This window comes from Vulpes lagopus, chromosome 5 (genome assembly GCF_018345385.1).
Source record: "Vulpes lagopus strain Blue_001 chromosome 5, ASM1834538v1, whole genome shotgun sequence".
NCBI lineage: Eukaryota > Metazoa > Chordata > Mammalia > Carnivora > Canidae > Vulpes > Vulpes lagopus.
This window is the reverse complement of record NC_054828.1, coordinates 51,489,509-51,516,433: the sequence shown is the minus strand read 5'-3', so window position 1 is coordinate 51,516,433 and position 26,925 is coordinate 51,489,509. Positions and strand designations below refer to the sequence as shown.

The 26,925-nt window shown below is 44.8% G+C and overlaps 2 protein-coding genes across 4 annotated transcripts in view; one reads left to right on the top strand and one right to left on the bottom strand.

Moving 5' to 3' along the window:
- The window catches only part of APLF (aprataxin and PNKP like factor), a 71,047-nt gene extending 50,246 nt beyond the window's left edge, over positions 1 to 20,801 (bottom strand). For both annotated transcript variants that reach the window (XM_041755366.1, XM_041755367.1), the window contains exons 1-2: positions 20,674 to 20,801; positions 1,774 to 1,845 (exon numbers count right to left, since the gene is read on the bottom strand). In XM_041755366.1, the coding sequence (XP_041611300.1) occupies positions 1,774 to 1,845; positions 20,674 to 20,769 (168 nt within the window). In that variant the 5' untranslated portion in view covers positions 20,770 to 20,801. The remainder of the gene's footprint in view (positions 1 to 1,773; positions 1,846 to 20,673) is intronic.
- Positions 20,802 to 21,179: 378 nt separating this feature from the next.
- Positions 21,180 to 26,078, top strand: FBXO48 (F-box protein 48). Of its 2 annotated transcripts, none has more exons than XM_041755369.1 (4): positions 21,180 to 21,251; positions 22,029 to 22,142; positions 23,387 to 23,723; positions 24,174 to 26,078. In XM_041755369.1, exons 3-4 carry the CDS (start codon positions 23,418 to 23,420, stop codon positions 24,333 to 24,335), a joined length of 468 nt encoding a protein of 155 aa, XP_041611303.1. In that variant the 5' UTR covers positions 21,180 to 21,251; positions 22,029 to 22,142; positions 23,387 to 23,417; the 3' UTR covers positions 24,336 to 26,078. The 2 variants fall into 2 exon arrangements, with proteins under 2 accessions (XP_041611303.1, XP_041611302.1); XM_041755368.1 differs by lacking the exon at positions 21,180 to 21,251 and adding an exon at positions 21,555 to 21,794 and having other exon boundaries at positions 22,031 to 22,142.
- The last annotated feature ends 847 nt before the right edge of the window (positions 26,079 to 26,925 follow it).

Sequence of the window (26,925 nt, the reverse complement as noted above, 5' to 3'; positions counted from 1 at the left end):
TATTTGAAACAAAAGCAAGCTTCAAAAACATCAGAAATTATAGGTATTAACCAAGGATCTGTTTTTTTAAGTTGTGTAAAGAGTACTCTTGGTTTATTGATTTTGTGATATATGTATACATAGTAGGATTTGAATACTAATAATACAAATCTAGAAAAAATCTATAAACCTAGCAGGAGCTGATATTCTCTGCTTTGGTATCAAAAATAACTGGAAATCATTCATTGAGGACTATTTAGATGTTATATTTTTCCAAAAAGTTAATACTCACTATAAAGTTCTCCATTTCATTAACACGAATGATAGAGCAGTAAATCTAAATAAAGTAGTATTAAGTTGTAGGTATTCCACTTGAGGAGCCATGTGCATCATTTGCCATAATTACTTTTTTGATAAAAGTAAATATAAAGTAATGATATGCTCTATCAGAAATGATATGCTCTATCAGGATGGGAATTTAGAGATTCATATATTCTTTACCTTACCGTGTTTCAGTAACAATTTAAAAAAACTTGTTTATTTCAGACCATAGTTGTTCATTGAAATGGCATTAGAAATTAGGTGCTGGGAATAACATAATTTTGTAAAAATTCATGCTATCTCCACTTTTAGAAGTGCCACATATAGTTCTCACTGTAGCATTTATTCATGCATTCACAAATATGAATTAAGTACCTACTCTACTATATGCTTGGCATTATGCTATTTACTAAAGATACAAGGATTAGTCAGCGTTCCTATACTCAACAAGCTTATGATCTGGTCAGTCTCGTCTAAGAAGAGAAGAGTTGGAGGGGATTCAGAGGTGAACCACTGATAGTAAATAAAGGGGGTCTCACAAGAGAGCTGACTACAGACATCAGCACTTTTCAGGAAGATAATGCAGAACAATATACAAACCTTTTTAAAAATATTTATTCAATGGTGAGATGGGGCAAATTCAACTTTATTCAAAACTTTTCCAATATGAGAATTAAAAGGATAATTCTCAAATTTGGAAACAGCTCAACATAGAATAATAAAGGTACTTTATGTGGAAAGGAAAGAACTAATGATATCAAAGGCAGTTATACACAGAAGATAAAAATACCTGTAAGTTTAAGAATGTTACAAATTAATTAATTTCATTCCATAATAATTCTACCACCACAGCATCTAGTCCAAAACAGAGGAACCCTCTACACATATTTTATTCTCCTGCAGCACATTGTGCAAATGGAAAGGTATAATACATCCTCAGAAACTGATATCCCTGCAATACAGCAGTGCTTAAACTCTAAAGCAAGCAATTAAAATTTTAGCTCTCAACAGGAACTTTCAAATTAAAATTATTTATACAACTCTAAAGTTGAACAAGGTTTAAATTTTAGAACTATTCAATTCTACACATAGAGAAATCTGTTAAAATACAATTCTGTAGCATTTAAATGACTGTGGTCACTACCTCATCCCCCCAAAACAAACCATTACATAGTTATAAGCTTTCTTATAGGATCTTATTTGCAATACCCAGCTATGAGCAAAATCATAACATATTCATGAACTGGTAGTCATCTTTCACTAAAATTGTGTAAACGTAGCACTGCCTTATGGGAAAATAAATACTTTAAATAGTTTATATCATTATCTCCCAATTATCCTCTGGAAATAAGAAGGATATATTCTAACATTCATTTTCTATTTTCATAATCTTAGGAAATAAGTCACTTTAATCAGGAGCTAGAAAAAGGTGAGTGGCAAAAAGTTAAAACAAGTCTTGAATAACATACATACCGGTTTGATTCGAAGCTGACCACCGACCACCTCAAGAATGGCATGTCTTCTGGACACTCTCTTGTCTGTTATCTACAGGGGGAAAAATAAACATTTCAAACAGAGCTACCGCCATTAAAAACAAGAGTAACAACAACAACAAAACCCAAAGCAATGTTTCTGAAATAAGTAGGTTAGATATGACATATTCACTCATCAATTGTGGTATTACCACGATGGTTCTCATTGAACAGATAATGAAACAAACTCAAGAGATTAAGGGACATGCCCAAGGTCATAAGAATAAATGGCAGAGCAGGGACTCAAACTTGGAATCTAACACATCCCCAACCTTTCATGATAGTTTCCATTCAAGATAGACATTTGGGAGCACCTGGCTCAGTGGCTGAGCATCTGCCTTTGGCTCAGGGCATGATCCCAGGATCAGGGATCAAATCCCACATCGGGCTCCCCACAGGGAGCCTGCTTCTCCCTCTGCCTGTGTCTCTGCCCCTCTCTGTGTCTCTCATGAATAAATAGTCTTCTAAGAATATCTATATATTATGTACTTATTAGGAAACCTTTCAAATACAAGAAATATATAGTAGGTTATGATGACAAAAGATTTTAAAGACAGCAGTCTGGTAAATATAAAGGTGTGACAAGTTTTAGGGCCGGGCAGACTTGTGCTGGAGCTCTAGGGCCCTCAGAAGTAGTTAACAGAACAGGAAGGTGGAAGGGGGAGAGATGAAAACCAAATATTTACAGTGAAAAAGAGATTACCATTTATATATGTATGTGTATATACACCTATGACATATATACATATATCTTAGTATCAGATAATAATGTATAATGAAAATATTTGCTTCCTGTCTTGAGCCAATAATGCTCTACTTATGTTCACAAGCACTTCTGCATACCAAAGTTCAAAAATCGCATTTTAAATCCTGAAAATTGCCAAATGAGCCTTCCCTGCAAGGCTATAAACACAATAGTTAAGATTGGCTTTGTTACTTGGGGCTGATACATAATGAAAACATTTTAAGCACACACTTTATTGAACACCATAATTATCTGGCCCATTTCTTGATCACGTTGGTATCTATCACTTCAACACTGGCATTATCCACCTCAGGACTGAAATTATCAGTAAAAACAGACTACAGCAATGCCTAATTCAATTAAACCCATTAGTCCTGCAAAAACTTACAAAAAATGTGAAACTGCCAGGAATCAGTAGTCTTTTTTTTTTTTTTTAAACCAGAGAGCAGTTCCACATGTGAGACTATGACTATATAAAATAGGCACATCAAGCCTCCCAGGTGAATGAATTCCACATACGTATATTTGTGACAGCTACAGTTAATCTTTAGAACATCCCCAACCTTTCATGGTAAAGTAAAGTATCTTAAAAGTAGCGCATTTAAAATACATACACTATTGGCCACAATGGCTAGTTTAGAAAAGTAAGTATAAACTAATAAGCTGTTCTATCAAAAAGGAGAGAAGAAATTTGGATGTTCCTATATTCTTTCCCATTATGTGCCCTGTGGGTGAAAAACACCAGTTTTTCCAAAGTGCACAGATTTTACCATTTGCATAGAGCTTTCACTTAAATGTTGAGATTCACCTTAATACTGTCATAGCTATTATTCGCATTTTACCAATTTGTAAATTCAAAGTCTAGAGAATTGAAGTAATTTGCATAGGCCACTCCTCAAGTAGGTAGCACTCCAAATCCATACTCATTAATAAATAAATATGTAGAAGATAGTCATATGTGATACTATACCTGCAAATAATCATTCAGAAATAGTTTGCGTCAGAGAGAAAGAAGCTTCCAACTTGGGTAGAAAGATCTCATTGCTAATTTCAATAATACAAATCAATTTTCTAACCAACTGAGTAGCAGACTGTCAAATATAAAACCATGGCATGCAACAGTGGCTCCTCTAATAGTTCAGCTTGGGTTTCTTTCTTTTTTAAATACTATTTTTGCAGAAAGTAATAATGGACTTTTCCCATCTTAGTCTTTCTTTGGTTTTCCTGACACTAGCATGAAAAATATATTATAAAATCAAAACATGACCTCTAGTGGACATATCATTCCACAACAATGTAATTTCAAGGCAAGCTGTGCATTTCTACAGTATATCAAAAAAAGTGTTTTTGGGTTTTTTTTTAAGATTTTATTTATTTATTCACGAGAGACCCAGAGAGAGAGGCAGAGACATAGGCAGAGGGAGAGGCAGGCTCCCTGTGGGGAGCATGATGTGGGACTCATCCCAGGACCCTGGGGTCATGCCCTGACCTGAAGGCAAATGCTCAACCACTGAGCCACCCAGGTGCCCAAAAGTTTTTTTTTTTTTAAAGATTTTTATTTATTTATTCATGAGAGACAGAGAGAGAGAGAGAGAGGGAAAGAGAGAGGCAGAGACACAGGCAGAGGGAGAAGCAGGCTCCACGCAGGGCGCCTCACGCGGGACTCGATCCCAGGTCTCCAGGATCACGCCCTGGGCTGAAGGCGGCGCTAAATCGCTGAGCCACTGGGGCTGCTCCTAAAAAAGTGTTTTTTAAAGAGTCCTTAAAATTAATATCATCTGGGCATTTAGCTATAATTGTCCCTTTTAAACTATACGTCTAGGGACCCCAGTGGCTCAGCGGTTAAGCATCTGCCTTTGGCTCAGGATATAATCCCAGGGTCCTGGGATCGAGTCCCACAGCAGGCTCCCCAGAGGGAGCCTGCTTCTCCTCCCTCTGCTATGTCTCTGCTTCTGTCTCTGTGTTTCTCATGAATAAAGTCTTTTTAAAAAGTAAATAAAATAAACTATACCTCTAAATAATGAGTAGGGGCAGCCCAGCTGGCTCAGCGGTTTAGCGCCACCTTCAGCCCAGGGCCTCATACTGGAGACCCAGGATGGAGTCCCACATCAGGCTCCCTCCATGGAGCCTGCTTCTCCTTTACCTCTCTCTCTCTCTCTCTCTGTCTCTCATGAATAAATAAATAAATGAAATCTTAAAAAATAAATAAATAAATAAATAAATAAATAAATAAATAAATAAATAAATAAATAGTAAATTACAAAATAACTTATGTTCTCTCTACAGGAAGCTTAAAGTTTTAACAAATTATCATTAGAACTTATTCTAATTTCAGGATGGGTGTGGGGAGGGTAGAATGCATATGGTCTGTGGAGGCCAGGTCATAAATAAATTACCCTAAAGATCTGATAACCTGCTTTATTAAACAGAGATCACTATTCCTTGTGTACTTGTGCAGAGTAAATATCCATATATTCTTACTACTATATTAGCTGTAATAGCAATTAATTATCAAGTCTAAGGCACTCTTCTGTATTTACCACATATTATCTTTTTTGCTGAGCAGGGAGGCTGACACAGGAGGCGGGGGGGCACACGGGTTGATCCCAGTACCTTGGGATCATGACGTAGGCCAAAGGCAGACACCTAACCGACTGAGCCACTCAGATGCACGTATCATGTATTATCTTTTTAAATCTTCACCAAACCTTTGGAGAAGGCATTATTATCTTTATTTTATAAGAGAAATGACAAGTACAGAGGGGTTAAGCAACTACTTAAAGTTACACGTCAATAAGCAGGGAGACCAGGACTTAAACCCAAGGAATCTGATTCTGGTGACACTCGTCCTTTTAACACTGTATTGCCTCCCTCATTATCATTACATAAAATATAATTTTTTAGATTATTTACCATCAGTTTAACTATCTAAACTAGAATATACTACAGAACTAGAAATAAGGCAGGATGACTATTTAATAAGCAGGTAGACATTCTGGGAAAATCAAGCCCTAAATAAAGCTCCAGAAGGTTTTCAGGTTTTCATTGGCCCTATGTATTCTAACGTCATACCCAAGTCTAACAACATTGTTATCTGAATTCCCATTTCTCTATACACAGTAGACAAAAAAAAGTGGGTGGGGCTCAGTAGGCAGTGGATTGACAAGGGGGGGGGGGGAATGACTGATGTTGGTCCACAAGTAAAAAGACAAAGGTTATAGAAAAGCAAAGAAACTCAAAGACTCACAAAGGGTCTTTCGATTCTTTTTTGAGAGTAGGAACAAATGGCATAACACACTTCAAAAGGTTCTAAATACTTACCTGATTTTGCTTACTGATTACCCAAACTTCATTTGAAAGATATTTCACATCTCCAAAAAAATAGTTAAAATAGGAGAATTCCAATTTTCTGTCAAATAACTGTAGCCACCTAAACACTCATCACACCATAAAAATCAACATTTAGAACAAATAAAACCACCTATATTCACATCTAAAGCCCATCTAAGAGATTACCACAAACTTTACATGTAAAAGGGGAAAGAAACACCAAATGCAGATCAAGCTCTAGGGTTTTTGCTGGAACAGAAAGTCAAGGGACAAATGGGAAGAAAGAAAGAGAGTGGGAGCTAGGGGTGGTGGGGTACAGATACTATCACTCCCCCAAACAGTCACACCTTGAGTGGGAAATAACGAAAACATATCTCATATCCAGCAGTTCAGTGGTCCAAGCAAAACTGGAAACAATTTGGGAATCAATATGAATAATGATAATAAGGAATACAACACACTGAATACAAAATAATCCATGAGTTCATACTGAACTCAAGACAAGGGCTGGGGCTAGGGCTGGGAGGAAAAGCTCTTCTTCATAAAAGAATGCCAACTAATGAAGAAGAAATGATCAAACCAGAAAATCACTAGTTTGTAACTACCAATATAATAATTGACTCAGGAAAGGATCAACAGATGTTAACTTTCAGGTAAGTGCTTCATGGAAAAAGAATATTCCTGAAGTCTCAATGCATCATTGCACAAATTGCTCACAAAGGGAACTGTGTCTTTACTGGAGCAGTCTGACAGACACCACCTTCCCAAAGTGACCACACAATATCAACAATTTTGGGGCACCTGGGTGGCTCAGTCGGTTAGGCCTCTGATTCTTGACTTCAGCTCAGGTCGTGATCTGTTGTGAGACTCAGCTCCACACAGGGCTCAACATCTGGCTCCTCGCTGAGTGTGGAGCCTGCTTAAGATTCTCTCTTTCCCTCTCCCTTTGCCCCTATCCCCTGCTCGTGAATGCGCATTCTCTCACTCTCTAAAAATAAATGAAACAAATTACCTAGAAAATGTAGTATATGATTGCTAAGTAACATAAATGAGATATAATTCTATTTATAGTCATTTCAGCAAAATTAATAAGCCTCTATTTAGTTGTAATTTTTTTCACCTATTTTAGACTGGGCACCACATACTTGTAGCCAATAGGTCACAAATCATTTAGGTTTTTTTTTTTTTTAAGTTTTGCTTGGAAAAGTATATGTACCTTCCATCTCACCACAGTCCCCAGCACTCCCTATAATCTTACACTGAGCACACTTCACTCCTTATTGCAGAGCTGGCCTCTGCAGGCATCTGAATTTGCAACTTAGGATTTAAACTACACCTGTGCTTTTAGATGCCAGTTCTTCACATGTGACGTTGTGTACCAGATGCTACTTAGTTGCTTAATCAATAGCAACTTAATCAATAGCAATAGCAAATGAATAACTATTCATTTCTTCTTCCATACTAATATTTACTTATTTTTTTTAGGATTAACAATGCACCCATTTAACAATATCCAAATGCCCAGAATTCCTTATAGCTAAGGATGGCCAAATGACAAGTTCTAGCAAAGGAAAGAAAAGGGAGTATATATTAACCACATTTTCTAGTTCCTGCATCTAATGTTTTGATATTTGGTACTTTGGACTAAGGAAGGACTACCCCTCCCAGGGTTATTGGATTCTTAAAGACAGTAAATGACTCACCTGCAAGTACACCTTTCATATGCAAACTAACCAATCCCAAGCCTGTACTCCCAATTCTGGGTTTAGCTGGCTCTTATGCTGCCCCAATCACCCAGGGCTAGGCATCAGACAACTAGGGGCAGCCCCCTACAGCTCAGGGCCACGTGAAATTATTCCGATTACATCATCCTACACCTGCTTACCTTGTCTTGCCCATTCATTGCTGAGAAAACCGTTAAGAAAGGCTTTCCTGCAGTTCCCCTAGCTCTCTCTGCCCTCTGCCTTCAACCAACCTCATGTGGCCCCGCATGGCACCGTGTGCCCTTCTTTCTCTTGGGAACTCTGAGTGATAATCATCTTCTGATCTGTTGGCCTCATCATTCCTGAACAAAACAACGAAACCTACATTTTAAAACAGTGGAGCTTCTGGAGATTACTGCCTTCACGGTAAGAACAGGCGCAACTGGCATGGACTTTTTTCTGCCCTGTGCCTTTCGCTTTTCTTAGTGTTTCAGTGGGATACTTTCAGGACTGCAGGCTTGAAAGCCACTTGCAAAGGATGAAAAAGGAGGAACACAGAAGAGCCCATTCCTTGAGCATCCGTGCCAGCCCTGGACTGACTGCCCCTGAGATTGTCTTACAAAAGAAAAATCACTGTGATTAAACCGCCGTTTGTCGCGCTTCTGTTACCTGCAGCCAAAAGTAATGATAATGAATATCCTTTACTGTAACAACCGTTATATCGATACTGAACATCTAATAACAAATTCCTTTATGTTCAGCCAGAGAAGGAATATTGGAAAACAGAAAAGCTAACCAAATTGAACAAACCCAAGAATTGTTTTTTAACGTTAAAAAAACTGCATAGGCATGTCGCAGGAGCTGAAGAATACACAGGCTAATGGGTAATGCTGAAATCACTCCTATCCTTTGTTAACAAGAGCAAAAATGGTAACAATTCTTCAGAGATACTACAGAACAAACCTCTTTTACTTGAATTCTTCATATTGTTTTTTGAATGGCGACCGGACTGTTTCTATATCACTTTCCTATTGATACAATGCGGATCCCTTATCTTTGATTTTCTGGTCCTAAATTGAATGTTTCACATATTATGATAAGGACAAAATCCCTTCTCCTTATCTTCATGTCTCGTTTTTAAGACATGGAGTTTGTGCTTGAATAAAAGGCAAAGACATGAAAACATAAAAGAACTGTGATTTGTTTGCCAAATATTAATTTTTGACATTTACTGAAGTCAAACAAAATGAAGATTTTCTTATGCTACTAGCAAAAATGCTTGAGATGTTTTGAATCAAGGTCTCTGACCTATTTATTATTTCCAAAATTCTAAAAATAAAAAATAAACTTGAATAAAGTAAAAGCAGAAAAACTACTGGATCCTGAAACAGAATAAAAGGGTATCTTTCCTTTCATTTTTGCCTATTTATACACATTCACTGAAAAACCAACAGCAGTTAATTTTTCTTAGAATGTTTTCCTAGAGAAATTTCTGAGTATCACAAATAAATAAATACAATGCCCCCTGTAGCCTAGCTCCTATAAACATAAAAGAACAGCAAAGAGGCAAGATTTGTTTTTTCCAGTATAAATTACATAACACACTGAAGGCTAAGATAGTCAACAAATTTTTTCGTAAAATATTTTATAGGGATCCCTGGGTGGCGCAGCGGTTTGGCGCCTGCCTTTGGCCCAGGGCGCGATCCTGGAGACCCGGGATCGAATCCCACGTCGGGCTCCCGGTGCATGGAGCCTGCTTCTCCCTCCGCCTGTGTCTCTGCCTCTCTCTCTCTCTCTGACTATCATAAATAAAAAATAAAAAATAGAAGAGCAGTAACTCTTAACCAAGATAAGAATGGAAGAAAGAATGTTATCACTTGTGAAGCAATGTATGCAGAGAGAGTACACTGGTACATTTAGAAACTAGGAAGTTTAATTTGGCAGAAATGGGATAGGCTTTCAGAAGAGAAGGGGGAAGGCAGAGGTTGGCAATGAGTAACTCAATGATCAATGAAGAAACTGGATGTCATTTTAGAAAAAAAAATAAATAAATAAATAAAATAAAATAAAATAAAATAAAATATTTTATAACTTACAATGCGTTCACACAAGATTATCTGGCTTGCTCTATCAACAGACAAATAGAAAAAGAGACAAATTCAAACCTTCATGGTAGAGAAAAATAAAAAGCCACCTGGCATGGGACTTGAGCCTGTATTATGAAAAATGCATAAAACTAAAGAAGCACAGAATTCATTTCAGATATAATTTGCATAAAATATTTTCCTCAAACTTGTGTATGAGGCAAGTAAATAAACTCTAAAATTAAGACTTGAATTAAAGTAGAGAAAGAAAGAAAGGCACACGGTGCCATGCAGGGCCACATATGGCTACTGTGGTCTATAGCCACACCACCCTGAACACACCCGATGATTATCTGATCTCAGAAACAAAGCAGGATCGGGCCTGGTTGGTACTTGGATGGGAGACTGGTTAGGTAAACCAGCTGACAAACCATAAAATTTTCTTATCAGAGTGCTTCCCAGTTATCAGATCCAGGATGCACTCCAGAGCTCAACCAACACCGAGACTCTGTCATAACATTAGATAAGTCCTTCTTATTCCTCAAGAGGGCAAAAGTTACCTGATATAGTGTTTATTATACTTGGAATGTACCAAAGTTCATTTTCTGATATTAACAAAGGGCAAGTTTGAGGAGACAGAGTTAATTTTTGCCAGAGGCTCTCTAGACAGATTAAACTCTCTTTAAAAGGTCATTAATAATAATAAAAAGAAAAAGAAAATAAATAAAAGGTTATTAGGATACTGGATGTGAAATGGTCTTTGAAACTTGTGAAACACTGTCTCTTAGAACTAATGGTATCAAAGTAGTTATCAGGCTACCTCACAAACATCTATTTAATCCACAATACTGGTGAAATATAGATCGCTTAGATTTCAAAAAGTAAAATCCAACACCTTCTGAGCTCCTAAGTCAAGGATGCTGAATTGTTAGATGTTAGTATGATGGAACTGTGCTGACTTGATGCCACTGAAATCCCAACTCCCCCAACCTGTTAGGCTTGCAATGCTACTGGTGAAGTGAATGCTATGCATGTGTGAGAACATCATCCCTATCATTATTATGACAAGGCAACATAATTAACGCATAAGCAGATCTTAGAGAAACAAAACTGGATTTAAATCTCCACTTGGGACTTTGGCAAATTAAAGTTTCTGAATAGTTATTTAATTCAGTTCAGCAGACATTTCTTAAAGAATTATCCTCTGCCAAGCATTCTTAGTGTGTCTAGAAGAGGTTTCCAACTCTCATTTCACAACAGAATCATCTTCAGAGTTTTTAATAATACAGATATTGAAATGCTACCTACAGAATCAAATTACCAGAGGAGGGAACTCAAACAGAGGTACGGAGGCATGTGAGAAGACGGCATACTCAGGCTGAGCAGTACACGGGAGACGGTTTGGAGAGACTGATTTAGAAATGAATATATATACTTATGAAAAGTAATCGACTACACACCTATCAGAATGGCCAAAACTCAAATCGCTGACAACAGGAAACCCTGGTGAGGTTGTGAACAACAGGAAATCATTCACTGCTGAGGGGGATGCAAACGGTATAGCCACACTGAAGGACGATGGCAGCTTCTTATAAAACCAGACACCGTATGTATGATCCAGCAGGCGAGCCCCTTGGTATTTACCCAAATGAACTGAAAACTTATGTCCACACAAAAACTTGCATTGGATGTTTGTAACAGAGTCACTGATAATTGCCAGAACTTCAAAGTAACCATGATGTCCTTCAGCAGGTAAACGCTTAAACTGCGGAACATCCAGACAATGGAGTATTACTCATCACTAAAAAAGGCACGGAGGAAGCGTAAACCCACATTACTAACTGAGAGAAACCAATCCAAAAAAGTCTCCGTATACATACTGTACAATTCCCAACTATATGATATTCTGGGGAAGGTAAAGCTATGGAGACAGTAAAGTGTTCAGTAGTTGCCAGGGGTTGGGAGAGGAAGAAAGAAAAACAGAACATAGAGGATCTTTAGGGCAGTGAAACTATTCTGCGCGGTACTACAATAGCTGATGTGCGTCACTACGCACATCAACATTTTTTTCTTAAGATTTTATTTATTTATTCATGAGAGACAGAGAGAGAGGCCGAGACAGGCAGAGGGAGAAGCAGGCTCCCTGCAGGGAGCCCAATGCAGGACTCGATCCCAGGACCCCAGGGTCATGGCCTGAGCCGAAGGCAGATGCTCAACCACTGAGCCCCCCAGGCGCCCACATCATTCCGCTTTCGTTACAACCCATAGAATGTGCATAGTGAACCGTAAACTATGGACTTTGGATTATAAGGACAATACAGGGTCATCAAACACAGCGCTATGGTGCAGGTGCTGAGAGTGAGGGAGGTGGGGGGACGGGGAGGGAGAGGTATCCTAGGCATCCCCTGTACTTTGTATTCAATTCTGCCAAGAACCTACAACTGCTCAGTAAAATGAAGCCTATTTCAAAAAAGGAAGCTACATACCATATAAAAGCTACATCTGTAACAGTTAAAGGGGATCAGAGAAGCAATGTGAGGATCCCACAAGCCCGGTCAGCACTTATCTAGTCATCCAATGCCACAGGCTTCCCATCAGAGCCAGGAAACCATGTACCATCCCCCCACCGAGCCGGAAGGGCCTTTCCCTCTCTATCACCCACTCCCTACCTACCAAACTTCTCACTGTTCTGACACTTCCAAGTCAGCTCAGTGTCGCTGAGTTCATGAAACCTTCCCTGACCCCTTATCTTAATTACGGGTTCCTTCCTTTCTATGCCTCTTTGTATCATGGAACATCCTTTTCTGTGTGGCTTGCCGTACCAAAACAAAACTTTTAATTAAATGTGACCTTTCAAAAGTCAGAGGTTATATCTAAAAATCCAGATTTCGGGGATCCCTGGGTGGCTCAGTGGTTTAGCGCCTGCCTTTGGCCCAGGGCGTGATCCTGGAGTCCCGGGATCGAGTCCCAGTCCCACGTCGGGCTCCCTGCAGGGAGCCTGCTTCTCCCTCTGCCCGTGTCTCTGTGTCTCTCATGGATAAATAAATAAAGTCTTAAATAAATAAATAAATAAATAAATAAATAAATAAATAAATAAATATCCAGATTTCTGACTAATCCTGAAAATAACAACAGGACCCTGTTACCAGGTGGGCATGGGGGTGAGCAGTAGGCACCGCATTACGGACCCCTTCCCAGTCCCCATTTGAGGCGGCGACTACTGGTTAGTTTCCCACTTTTCTGTCTCTCACACCCAGGAAACTCCAAGTTTCTTGAGAGTAATGACTTGCGTGTCTTCATCCCTCCACTCTGACTGGTATATATTCAACTATTTTCTGAATGTACTCAATTAATAGTCAACAAAAGAGGAAAAACGCTAACGACGATCCATCATGAACGCTGCCCTGCGAGCTGTAGCGGCTGTAGCACTGCTTCTTTACTGTGCTTAAATTCACTTCCAAGTCCTACATCCTCTTCACACCTCAGTTACAAGTAGGCTGTTTTTCACGGTTGGAAGAATGAAAAGCAGAGACGCAGAAAAGGAAGAGGTCATGTGCTTTGAGGGCCTCCCCTGTGCCAGGCACTGTACTAGGCTTGGTAATTAAGAGGGGGAGGGATACCCAGTAGCTAGAGGCACTGGGCACATCCCAATGGACAGGTAGGACTAGCATTCTAGAATAGCCAGGGAGCTGCTGCAACAAGCAGAAACCATACAGAGCTGCCCGGCCACAGTAGTTACCGGCTACTTTGTGTAGACTTTGTAGGACACTTAACAGCATTCTTGCAAGGGGTGAACTGACGCCAGGAAAGAGTCTGTACTAGAGTCCTTGACCATCCCCATCCACAACCGAGGGCCTCTTCTCTTTTAAATAGATTCCATTACACCTGCTGTTGGGAAGACTGACTAGATAGCTATGTTGTCTTATTTCTTTGGAGGAAAAAGATAAGAAAGAAATGTGTCATATAATCTCTATCAAAACAGAAAAAGGAAAATGTGAAACCAAAAACAGTAGTTTTTTTTTTTCAGTAGTTTTCATTTAAGAGTATAAGCAGCTTTTTAAAAAGAGTATAATCAGCTTTAATTAAAAAAAAAAAACAACATAAACCAAATAATTTCGCCTAAAGGTACTCTGTTGCTTGAGACGCTGTACTGAAAAACCTTTTTTAAAATTAAATTTTTTATTTAAGATAATTGTAAGTTCACATATAATTGGAAGATACAATACAGAAAAATCTCTTGTGCCATATCCCCAGTTTTCCTCGGTGGTAACGTCTTGCAACACCAGAAGACAGTATCACAATCAGATACTGAAACAGTCAAGATAGAAAACATTTCCATCACCACAAAAATCCCTCATGCTGCTGTATCATAACCATATCAATTCCCTCCTGCTCCCTTCCCTTTCTCCCTCCCTTCTTTAAACTCCTGGCAACCACTAATCTGTTCTCCATCTTTTGTCTTTTTTAATCATTTCAATAACATCATGTAAATAAATTTATCCAATATGTAACCTTTGGGATTGGCTGTCTGCACCCCAGATAATTCCATAGAGATTCATTCTGCTACAAAACCTTTAATTAGTGTAGATCATAAAATAGAATTACAACCGAGTAAAGTAAACCAAGACCCTGGGTCCACTGATGACTTCCACTGAAGCAAATAGCTCAAGGAAATTAAATTTCACTGTGCTCTGTTATCTCTAAGTATTTTCCTGGCACGGTAAAGACATAAAGACATTCTTACCAAATTGTTTCACCACCAAGCCCATTTTACACACTGGAATTATAAACCTTTATGCTTGTATGCCCATGAAGGCTTGTGAAGCTTGTCTCCAAAAAAACATGACTCGTTAAGGGAGTCCAAAAATCATTACTAATCACCTATTAATAACTATCACCACGTCATGCATAATCTACAATGCACTTCCTGTGTTTCCCTACCTTAACTAAATCTTTGCTCTCTCATACCACAAAAAAAAAGCCTCCCTGGAATTGCTGCTATTTGAAACTGCACACCCATGGTGAGTTGTTTTCTCTCCCTCTTTTTTTAAGTTTGTATTTATTTATTTGAGAGAGGGAGAGAAGAGCACGAGCAAATGTGCGTGATGAGAGCAGGAGGAGGGGGGAGGAGAGGGAGCCGGAGAAGCAGATGCTGCAAGTGGAGCCTGGCAGAGGTCACGGGACCCTGAGATCATGACTAAGCCACCCGGGCATCCCCTCATGTAGGGTTTTAACCACTGCAAAGAAAGAAACATGTCTTAAAAACCACAAACTGATTTGTTTGTTCTTCACATTTTTCCTTCAACACACTGAGGACACTGTTCATAACCCGCTTCTACTATCTGCTAAACTTGGCAAGAAAAAAAAATCTCATCACTGAATGAATGATTATTTGAAAAAGAGAAGCAAAATTCTGACCCAACAGGCTTTCTTCTACTCCTTACCGTTTTAAGACAGAAACCAAGGAGGCTCATCTCACATTAGCAAGCCTGTAACACGGAGATCAAGCCACCAACCATGAAAGGATCTGCAACCTGTTGCCACGTTTATAAAACACAGGCCTACAATCCATGGATCTTTTAACCAGATCCACAGCACCCTGTCCTGGTGACACAATTAGTTAAGTAAATCAAAAGTCAATTGTCGCTAGACAAAAGCTCCCTGGATGAAGCACAGACTCTGTAAAATTTCATATATATACAAATATATGTATGTGTATGTATATATGTATGGAGAAAGGGGGAAGGAGGGAGGGAGGAAAAAAAAAAAAACCAAACCGCTCAGGCAGGTCTCTCCAATGTTTGCATAAGTTAACAAACTGGAAAAAAGTAACAGAATGTCATCCAAACATTAAAGTAATTGCTTGTACAGTAAAATAAATAAAGAAATAAATAAATAAGCAGCATGTGAGCTTCAACTTCCTCAGGGCTCAGCTCACATGCATACACACACCCACACACACTGATTCAGGACTCCCTTCCACATCGCCACCCCCAACCACCACTCCTTTCCTGCAGGTTCTTAAGGCCAATACCCATGTCTTGGTTCAGACACTGAAGGTTAGCGGGGGACCACGGTGCACTCTCATGGCTGCGTGCTATTAATTCACGGACACAGGTGTGTCTCCATGGCCCAAGAGAACACTCCTGGAGGGCAGGGACCACATCTCTGTCATCTTTGGGCCACCACGTGCACACGGGACCCGCGTCTCAGTCACCTTTGAGGACCCCGTGGGCCACCACATGCACATGGGACCCGCGTCTCAGTCGTCTTTCAGGACCCCACTGCGCCACCACGTGCACTTGGGACCTGCGTCTCAGTCACCTTTGAGGACCCCACTGGGCCACCACATGCACATGGGACCTGCGTCTCAGTCACCTTTGAGGACCCCGTGGGCCACCACGTGCACATGGGACCTGCGTCTCAGTCACCTTTGAGGACCCCGTGGGCCAACACGTGCACATGGGACCCGCGTCTCAGTTGTCTTTGAGGACCCCACTGGGCCACCACGTGCACATGGGACCCGCGTCTCAGTCGTCTTTCAGGACCCCGTGGGCCACCACGTGCACTTGGGACCCGCGTCTCAGTCACCTTTGAGGACCCCACTGGGCCACCACATGCACATGGGACCCGCGTCTCAGTTGTCTTTGAGGACCCCACTGGGCCACCATGTGCACATGGGACCCGCGTCTCAGTCGTCTTTCAGGACCCCGTGGGCCACCACGTGCACATGGGACCTGCGTCTCAGTCACCTTTGAGGACCCCACTGCGCCACCACGTGCACTTGGGACCCGCGTCTCAGTCACCTTTGAGGACCCCACTGGGCCACCACATGCACATGGGACCTGCGTCTCAGTTGTCTTTGAGGACCCCACTGGGCCACCACGTGCACATGGGACCCGCGTCTCAGTCACCTTTGAGGACCCCACTGGGCCACCACGTGCACATGGGACCCGCGTCTCAGTCGTCTTTGAGGACCCCACTGGGCCACCACGTGCACTTGGGACCCGCGTCTCAGTCACCTTTGAGGACCCCACTGGGCCACCACGTGTACATGGGACCACCACGTGCACATGGGACCTGCGTCTCAGTCGTCTTTCAGGACCCCACTGGGCCACCACGTGCACATGGGACCCGCGTCTCAGTCGTCTTTCAGGACCCCGTGGGCCACCACGTGCACATGGGACCTGCGTCTCAGTCACCTTTGAGGACCCCACTGCGCCACCATGTGCACTTGGGACCCGCGTCTCAGTCACCTTTGAGGACCCCACTGGGCCACCACATGCACATGGGACCTGCGTCTCAGTTGTCTTTGAGGACCCCACTGGGCCACCACGTGCACTTGGGACCCGCGTCTCAGTCACCTTTGAGGACCCCACTGGGCCACCACGTGTACATGGGACCCGCATCTCAGTCACCTTTGAGGACCCCGTGGGCCACCACGTGCACATGGGACCTGCGTCTCAGTCACCTTTGAGGACCTCACTGGGCCACCACGTGCACATGGGACCTGCGTCTCAGTCACCTTTGAGGACCCCACTGCGCCACCACGTGCACTTGGGACCCGCGTCTCAGTCACCTTTGAGGACCCCACTGGGCCACCACGTGCACATGGGACCCGCGTCTCAGTCTCCTTTGAGGACCCCACTGGGCCACCACGTGCACTTGGGACCCGCGTCACAGTCGACCTTTGAGGACCCCACTGGGCCACCACGTGCACATGGGACCCGCGACTCAGTCACCTTTGAGGACCCACTGGGCCACCACGTGCACATGGGACCTGCGTCTCAGTCTCCTTTGAGGACCCACTGGGCCATCCACGTGCACTTGGGACCCGCGTCTCAGTCACCTTTGAGGACCCCACTGGGCCACCACGTGTACATGGGACCCGCATCTCAGTCACCTTTGAGGACCCCGTGGGCCACCACGTGCACATGGGACCTGCGTCTCAGTCGTCTTTCAGGACCCCACTGGGCCACCACGTGCACATGGGACCTGCGTCTCAGTCACCTTTGAGGACCCACTGGCCACCACGTGCACTTGGACCTGCGTCTCAGTCACCTTTGAGGACCCCACTGGCCACCACGTGCACATGGGACCCGGCGTCTCAGTCACCTTTGAGGACCCCACGTGGGCCACCACGTGCACTTGGGACCCGCGTCTCAGTCACCTTTGAGGACCCCACTGGGCCACCACATTGCACAGGGGCCCGCGTCTTCAGTCTCTTTGAGGACCCCACTGGGCCACCACGTGCACTTGGGACCCGCGTCTCAGTCACCTTTGAGGACCCCGTGGGCCACACAGTGCACATGGACCCTGCGTCTCAGTGTCTTTGAGGACCCCACTGGGCCACCACGTGCACATGGGACCGCGTCTCAGTCTCCTTTGAGGACCCACTGGGCCACCACGTGCACATGGGACCCGCGTCTCAGTCACCTTTGAGGACCCCACTGGGCCACCACGTGCACTTGGGACCCGCGTCTCAGTCACCTTTGAGGACCCCACTGGGCCACCACGTGCACATGGGACCCGCGTCTCAGTCACCTTTGAGGACCCCACTGGGCCACCACGTGCACATGGGACCCGCGTCTCAGTCGTCCTTTGAGGACCCCACTGGGCCACCACGTGCACATGGGACCGCGTCTCAGTCGTCTTTCAGGACCCCACTGGGCCACCACGTGCACATGGGACCTGCGTCTCAGTCACCTTTGAGGACCCCACTGGGCCACCATGTGCACATGGGACCGCGTCTCAGTCACCTTTGAGGACCCCACTGGGCCACCACGTGCACATGGGACCCTGCGTCTCAGTCGTCTTTGAGGACCCCACTGGGCCAACCACGTGCACATGGGACCGCGCGACACAGTCTTCTGTTGAGGACCCACTGTCCACCACGTGCACTGGGACCCCGCGTCTCAGTCACTCACCTTTGAGGACTCCCACGGGGCCATCGACGTGACATGGGAACCCGCCTCTCAGTCACCTTTGAGGACCCCGTGGGCCACCTACGTGCACCTGGACCTGCGTCTCAGTCGTCTTTCATGACCCCACTGGGCCACCACGTGCACATGCCCCGCGTCTCAGTCGTCTTTCAGGACCGCCCGTGGGCCACCACGCACATGGGACCTGCGTCTCAGTCACCTTTGTGGACCCAACTGCGCCAACCATGAGCACATGGGACGCGCGTCTCAGACACCTTTAGGACCCCACTGCCCACGAGTCACATGGGACCTGCGTCTCAGTTGTCTTTGAGGACCCCACTGGGCCACTCACGTGCACTTGGGGTCCCGGCGTCTCTGTCACCTTTGAGGACCCCACTAGGGCCCACCACGTTGCACATGGGACCTGCGTCTCAGTGTCTTTGAGGACCCACTGGGCCACCACGTGCACATGGGACCTGCGTCTCAGTCACCTTTGAGGACCTCACTGGGCCACCACGTGCACATGGGACCTGCGTCTCAGTCACCTTTGAGGACCCCACTGCGCCACCATGTGCACTTGGGACCCGCGTCTCAGTCACCTTTGAGGACCCCACTGGGCCACCACATGCACATGGGACCTGCGTCTCATTGTCTTTGAGGACCCCACTGGGCCACCACGTGCACTTGGGACCCGCGTCTCAGTCACCTTTGAGGACCCCGTGGGCCACCACGTGCACATGGGACCCGCGTCTCAGTCGTCTTTCAGGACCCCGTGGGCCACCACGTGCACATGGGACCTGCGTCTCAGTCGTCTTTCAGGACCCCGTGGGCCACCACGTGCACATGGGACCTGCGTCTCAGTCACCTTTGAGGACCCCACTGGGCCACCACGTGCACATGGGACCCGCGTCTCAGTCACCTTTGAGGACCCCACTGGGCCACCACATGCACATGGGACCTGCGTCTCAGTTGTCTTTGAGGACCCCGTGGGCCACCACGTGCACATGGGACCTGCGTCTCAGTCGTCTTTCAGGACCCCACTGGGCCACCACGTGCACATGGGACCCGCGTCTCAGTCGTCTTTCAGGACCCCGTGGGCCACCACGTGCACATGGGACCTGCGTCTCAGTCACCTTTGAGGACCTCACTGGGCCACCACGTGCACATGGGACCCGCGTCTCAGTCACCTTTGAGGACCCCACTGGGCCACCACATGCACATGGGACCTGCGTCTCAGTTGTCTTTGAGGACCCCACTGGGCCACCACGTGCACTTGGGACCCGCGTCTCAGTCACCTTTGAGGACCCCGTGGGCCACCACGTGCACATGGGACCCGCGTCTCAGTCGTCTTTCAGGACCCCACTGGGCCACCACGTGCAAATCGGCTGTACCAAATAGACACTAAAGAAAACATCCTGAAATGTCAAAAAATAAAATAAAATAAAAACAGATACGTTTTACGTGGAGACCTACGAAATCCCGATCGCCACAGGGGGGTTTCTAGCCCCTAAACATGCAGGGGGCGGGGAACACCCACAGCCCAGCGGCACCTGGCGCCCGGCTCCCGGGCCCTCCGCGGCCGCTGCACCGCTCACCTCCCGCGCGACCCTGCGACCTTCGGGCCCCTGAGCAACAGGGTCCTGGGCGCGGGCGCGGGAGCGGGCGGGCCAGGCCCCAGGTCAAGGGATCCCCTGCGGGTGCTACCGGGAAACACCATCCTCGCCCAGAGCGAGGCTCCCGCGGTGCGGCCAGGGAACCACCTGCGGGCGGGAGCAGCGCCGAGGTCGGGGTCGGGGTCGGGGGTCGAAGGTCGAGGTCGGGGTCAGCTACCTCCGCCCAGGGTCGGGCTGCACGGTCGGTGGGTCCCGGAGCACACGGGCACACGCTCAGCCCTGGGCCCCATGAGCGCCCCCCAGCGGCCGGCGGGCGCGCGCTCGCCTCGCGCTGGACACGTTTGAAGGCCTCCTCGTACGTGGGCCCGTGCGAAAAAAAAAAAAAAGGGGGGGGGGGGGAAGCAAAAAATGAGAACTAAGGAAGCCAGGCCGGCCCCGCACTTACTCGCAGCAGCGGCCCGCGGCCGATCACCGTCTCGCCGGGCGCCAGGGCCACCCGGGGGCCGCCGTCGCGCGGCCGCAGCTCGAAGCCCCCGGACATGGCGCCGGCGACCGCCCCCCTGCGCGACCTCACGCGCCCCGCCGCCGTTTCCGCCTTCCATGGACACGCGCGGGCCTCGGCGGGACGCGGGGGGGGGGGGCTGGGGGGGGGCTCCGCTCGGCCGCGCCCCGCCTCGCCCCTCCCGCCGCCACTTCCGCCTCCAAACGACTTTTTAAAAGCCCGGGTTAACCACCCCCCCCCCCGCCACGCCTCCGCCCCCCGCAGCGCTCTCTCCCCGCCCACCCGCCGCGGAGGATGCCGGGCCTTGTAGTCCGCCGCGCTGTCCTCTGGAGCTGAGCGGAGGCGCCCGGGTTTAAAAAGAAAACTACCACTCCCAAGAGGCAGCGCGCGCTCCTCTCTACGCCTGCGCGGAATTCGAGGCAGCGAGGCGGGGCCGCAGGGGGCGGGGCCGGGGAGGCGATGGCGAAGGATTCGAATTCCGGAGGCTGTAATTCGCCGGAGGGGCCTAGGCGGCCCTGGAGGTAGGAGGGTCTTCCCTTACGGCGGACGCCTGGGTGGCGCGGCGCCCCGCTCACCGCCGGGAGCTGCGGGGACAGTCGGTGCCGGCGCTCGCTGTCGTCGCCCCGTGCTCGTCGGAGGCGGGCCGCTGCGGACGGCGGAGACCCTCGGGGGGCGGCTACTGGGGCTGCGGGGTCTTCCCTTCCGACCTGCACGGTGCGGCCGCGCGGAGTGCGGACCCCTCCCCGGCTGCGCCGTCGGCAGGTGCCGGGGGGCGGGGCGGGGCGAGGGAAGGGGCGGGGCTGGGCGTGGGCGGGGCTATGGAAGGGGCGGGGCGTGGGCGGGGCGATGGGTGGGCGGGGCGAGCTCCTGACCTGCAGAGAGACCTCAGCAAGGTGTGGTTCATACACCAGAAGAGGCGGAAGAGGGATGGGTTCCCAGGCGTCCAGGAAAACTGCTCTTGGAAGGAGATGCCCAGCGGGGGTTTAGGAGCCTCCCCGAGGCGTCCACCCCCCGCCCCAAGCTGTTAACTCCAAAGACATTCGTTTGCCTCCTGGAGAAGAACTGTAAGGAGAGGACGCATTTATATCCCCCCCCACCCTCCTTGAGATTCTGGGAGAAGTGACAGGTGTTTAAATGCACGGCCGGGGAGATGTAGACTCTTATTTCTCCACCAAAAGTGTACTTTGGCTTGGTTTGTATTGATGGTTAAGAGAGGTGAGTGAACTGGCAAAAAACTTGCTCTCGACTCATGAATTTGTTTCTGTCGCTTTGCTTCCTGACTTCCCCAAAACTTCGAGAGGAAGTCCTCTGCTGAACAGAGACAGTAAAATTCTAACCACGGTGGCTAACTTGGATCACAAACAGCCGAATGAATGGGAGCATCTGTGGCCTTGGCAAGTCCGGGAACATAGGTGAGTGGCATGTCTAGAAGGGGGGGGTATCATTAGCGGAGTTAAAAAAAAGAAGCATTTAGGGGCACCTGGGTGGCTCCAGGTCATGATCCTGGGGTCCTGGGGTCAAGCCCCTCATCGTGCTCCACAGGGACTCTCCCCCTCCCTTTGCCACTCCCCCTACTTGTGCGCGCGCTCTCTTTCTTAAATAAACAAAATATTTTTTTTAAAAGAAAGTATTTAACAAACCCCTCCTCCTGCACTGCCACATGCCCCCCCCCCATCATAAAAGGAAGTGCAATATGGAATAAACTGATTTTTAGTAATATGAGCTGTCTTTATAGGCAAAAATAGCTCCGTGCTTTCAGCTGATTTTAGAAGCCTACACCATGCACCTTAGGTGGATTAGCAGAAACGGGACTTTCCGTCTTTAATTAATATGCTGCACGCAGCTGAATTATAAACATTGTTTATGGTTGCTAGTTACTGTTGCTTCATGGCCTCAAGAACTACTGTTCTTATTCATAATTATGCCTATAGAATAGCTTCAAGAGGCCATTTCCAAAACATTAATCTTATAACTGGATTGAATATTTGAGACTTTGTCATTATAACCTGGACTTCAACCTCTAGTCCATTTCAGATAGTGGTTGTGTCAGCTGTGAACACACCTACCCATTAGATACAAGTAGCTAAATGATGATCATATAAACTATAAAAGTCCTCCAGGTTTATGATTAAGTCACAAACTGTAAATGAAGGACTTAATGACAAGGCATCAGTTCCCACAGGCAAGTATTTAGGAGTTGAAGATCATTGAATAGTACACACTTTCCAAGTGTGTACCAAGTGATTCAACAAATGCTTGGAATCAAATATGTTCCCGCAACAGTCATTTCTACTACTACAATTTTGGTCTGTGAAGAATCACTTCTCTTTTTTTAGATAATGCTCTTTGGAAGCAGAAAAACAAATGTTAAGAAACAAACCCATTAACTAAAAAACGTTTAAAAAGAAAAAGGGAAGTAACAAGTGTTGAGTACCTCCCACGTGCAATTCATATTGTGAAGCTTGATGCTTTACACATAATCCCTGTTAATCCTTGGAAGGACACCCAAGAGAGGAGCATCCTTGGCCCCATTTTATAGATAGAAAAACTAAAAAAAGTTAAGGTTCTTTAAATCATACCCAGGCAGTATCCGGCTCAGGGTACATTCTGTAGTCTGATCTGAAGAGACTGAACATATTTAAACTTTGCCTTTTAGGTTACATATGAGGATAATTTGCTAAAACATTATGCAGAAAAACTCCAAGAGGAACAATAATTCAAGAGTTTCTGGCATAGAATTGAATGCTGCGGATGCTGAGAAGGAAAAAAAAGAGGGTCAAAATAACTTTGTGGAACTGCTGCCTCCAGAAGTTACTTTTAAAATTTTCAGTCAGCTGGACATTCGGAGTTTGTGCAGGGCTTCGATAACATGCAGGAGCTGGAATAACACAGTAAGAGACAGTGACTCCTTATGGAAACCTCATTGCTTGACTCTAAGAGCTGTGTGCCAAAGAGAGATAGACGATGATGTAGAAAGTGGATATTCCTGGAGAGTAAGTGTGGTCTCTGTAGTCTGCAGTGTTCTTGACAATGTGGTGGCAGGTGTGAGCCCACTCTACCTTCTGCACGGAGGAGGTAGGATTTCATATCAGAGTGTTGGCTTTTGGAGTTGACGTTGAATGATTGTTCTTTTCCTACAAGCCACACCATCCCATCCATCCTTTTACATGTTTTGCATCCTAAACTCAGGCATATTCCTCCGTTCACTACTTTAGTCCACCTTACCCAAAAGTCACGGCAAACGGGGTGGCTCACTCTGCATATGCACACGTGTACCCACCCACCCACCCACCTACATGCACACACCACAGATTTATTAGTTTGTGTTTATCAGTGTAAATGCGTAATCCTCTTTTCAGCCCTGTCAGCTTCTCCCATTTTAAACAAACTCACTGACCAGCCCCCTACTACATCCTTTAACGATGATGATTTACCCCTTCCAGGTAATACTGCTGAGGAACTACCAGAAGAGTAAAGTGAAACACGAATGGCTAAGTGGCAGATACAGCAACATATGTTCTCCTCTTAGTTTACCAGAAAAAATCATGTACCCAATGGATGCAGATACATGGGGGGAGATTCTAGAAGCAGAACTGGAACGATAAGCCGAAAAATCACAAACAGATCTTGTAACTTTGAGACTTTGAAATTAAAATGACTCTTAGGTTCTTTTTTTTTTTTTTGGTTTACCTTTTTTATGTTCAACATTTAAAAGAAAACTAAGGAGAAAACTTTTTAAAAGTCAAACTTTGTTTTTATTCTGCACTTTCATAAAAATATTTTTCTGGTTTTATTGTAAGGTGGAAAGATCATGAAATGTTGTGTAAGAAGTACCATACCGACAGAGTGTTTTTAAATGTATTTGTATCAGTATGTTGCAGTAATTAATCACAAGAGGGTTTGATGGGCATTTTCTACTGAATCACAATTCAGAAATTCTGGAAACCAGTTGAAGAAACTGATCAGAGAGATTCATTCAGTAGTAGGTGTAACCGGGCTCAGAATTAGAGATAGATAGCACCAGGAAGACTACCTAAATGAAATTATTCACAGTGTGTTTCAATATACAGAGTATAATACATTTATATTTCAGTAACTTTAAAATGTCCATTTCAGTGGAATCAGATTGAATTGTCAAACACTGAGCCTTTTTAAAATGTGTTTTAAAAACACTTAAGAAGTGTTTAAAAAAGAAAGCATTTTAAAAAGTATTATACTTGTGGTTTAGTTTAAAATTAACCTGACCAGAAGGCTAAACCTTGTGAGATTAAGATTCTCATTACTTGCCTGCAGACCTGGAACTTTTCTCAGGGACAGAGTATTTGTAACTGCCAGTTTTTCTTGCTAAAGCTTTCTTTCTAACAGCCTAATAGCACCATCTAGTGTCTTACTCCTAGATAACCAAGGCAAAGGACTTCCGGGTCACATTTAAAAGAAAAAAATATATATTTTAGAGAACCCTATATATCTGATTTGTTTAAGTTTATAGCTCTCCAGGAACCTTCGATTTAACTTATGTTCTCTCTTTTTTTTAAAAGTAGATGGTATAGTACTCACTATACCGGATTGTTCATTCTGAATCTGTAGTCAGTACCATAGTGAAAAGTTTCCACAAAACATTTTAGTATGACATTTTCTTCTTAAATTGTGACCTATGGCACAAAAAATAAGAATCTGGGAAACCCACAGTTAGCAGATGGACACAGTATCGGAAAGATACGTCACCCTCTGCATATTCCCTGTGTTGGATCAAGCAGGGAGGATATGCTGGAAAGGGCCTTGAAGACCAGGCAGTGAGGTCTCTGGGCCTAGTTGACCGTCCCTTCTAGAGGAATTCCTCGCACCCGCTGTTAATGTCTTTGTGGCAAACTCTTCCGTAAAACTTATCCTCTGGACCCAGACACCGTCCCTAGGTTGCACCACTCTGGATTATGTGACCCTCGTTAGGGTTCCCATCATCCTCCGTCCATACCACTCCCAAAGCCGTCTACTATATTAAGTTGTCTATTTGTCTGTATCCCCCATTAGACTGTGAGCTTCGTGAAGGCAGGGACCATTTATTTATTTTTTATGTTCCGCAAACCTGGAATATAGTAGGTATTCCACGAAGAGTTGTTAAATTATTTCTATATTATTTATTTTAATCCTACCCAGAATGTATAATAAAAATAATTTGCTGTATCATTAGTGAACAAGACTGACTGTCCACAGCCCAAAAGATAGATGGGATGCTTACTATCAGTGCAAATATGTGAATAATTGTTTTAGTCTCCTCAAAAGCTGTAAGAGAGAAACAGGAAAATAGAAATGTTTTATGTTTTTGAATAAACACTTGCAAATAAACATAACCCAAAAGTATCACTTATTTTTAATTATTGGGTCACCCCAATGAGTTTTAAGTATTACTTTACCAGTTATATGAATGGTCTTTAGTTTGTTTTTTTTAGTACTGTAGCATTAAAGTAATTTTTATATAATAAGTTATAAACTGAGCACAGTCTACACAGAAAGGAAAGTTTGGGAACTTAATGATAAATTTTATGGCACGTGCTTAGAGGGAACTGTACCTTTATCAGACCAAGCCATTAGCCTCTGAGAACGTGAGTGGGTGGAGCAGAATGCGGGGAAGGAGTGCTTTTACTCAGATAAAATAACATGTTATATAGACACAGTTTGTTAAAGAGGCAAGATTATTGGTATAGAATGTGAAGGAGTTCCCAGGTTTGATATTTAATCAGTTCAAGATCTAGTATTTTTTTAAATTCAGAAACCGTTATTTTATTTGTTTTAAGATTTTATTTATTTATTCATGAGAGACACAGAGAAGCAGAGACACAGGCAGAGGGAGAAGCAGGCTCCATGCAGGGAGCCTGAGTGGGACTCGATCCTGGGACCCCAGGGTCACGGCCTGGGCCGAAGGCAGAGGCTCAACCACTGAGCCACCCAGGCGTCCCTAGAAATCTTTAGTTGCCTCTGGTCTATAACCCAATCTTAGACCAGGATATAATCATCAATAAAATCTGTTGAATATAAACTTTAGATCTTAGAATGCTCAAGTAAATAAAAGCCTAACTTGAAAAATATACCCCTAACCACTGTAATTGGATCTTTGCTTTGACTTCATATAATATCTTCTCTCCAAAACTTCAAATATCCTAATAATATTAACAAAAATAAGATGAGTAGTAAAATCAT

Excerpts from the sequence above, each read along its gene's own strand:
- FBXO48 (XM_041755369.1), top strand. The coding sequence starts at position 23,418 with ATGCAGAAAAACTCCAAGAGGAACAATAATTCAAGAGTTTCTGGCATA. Across the intron at positions 23,724-24,173 it reads AAAGTGGATATTCCTGGAGA|GTAATACTGCTGAGGAACTA; the intron begins GTAAGTGTGGTC and ends TACCCCTTCCAG.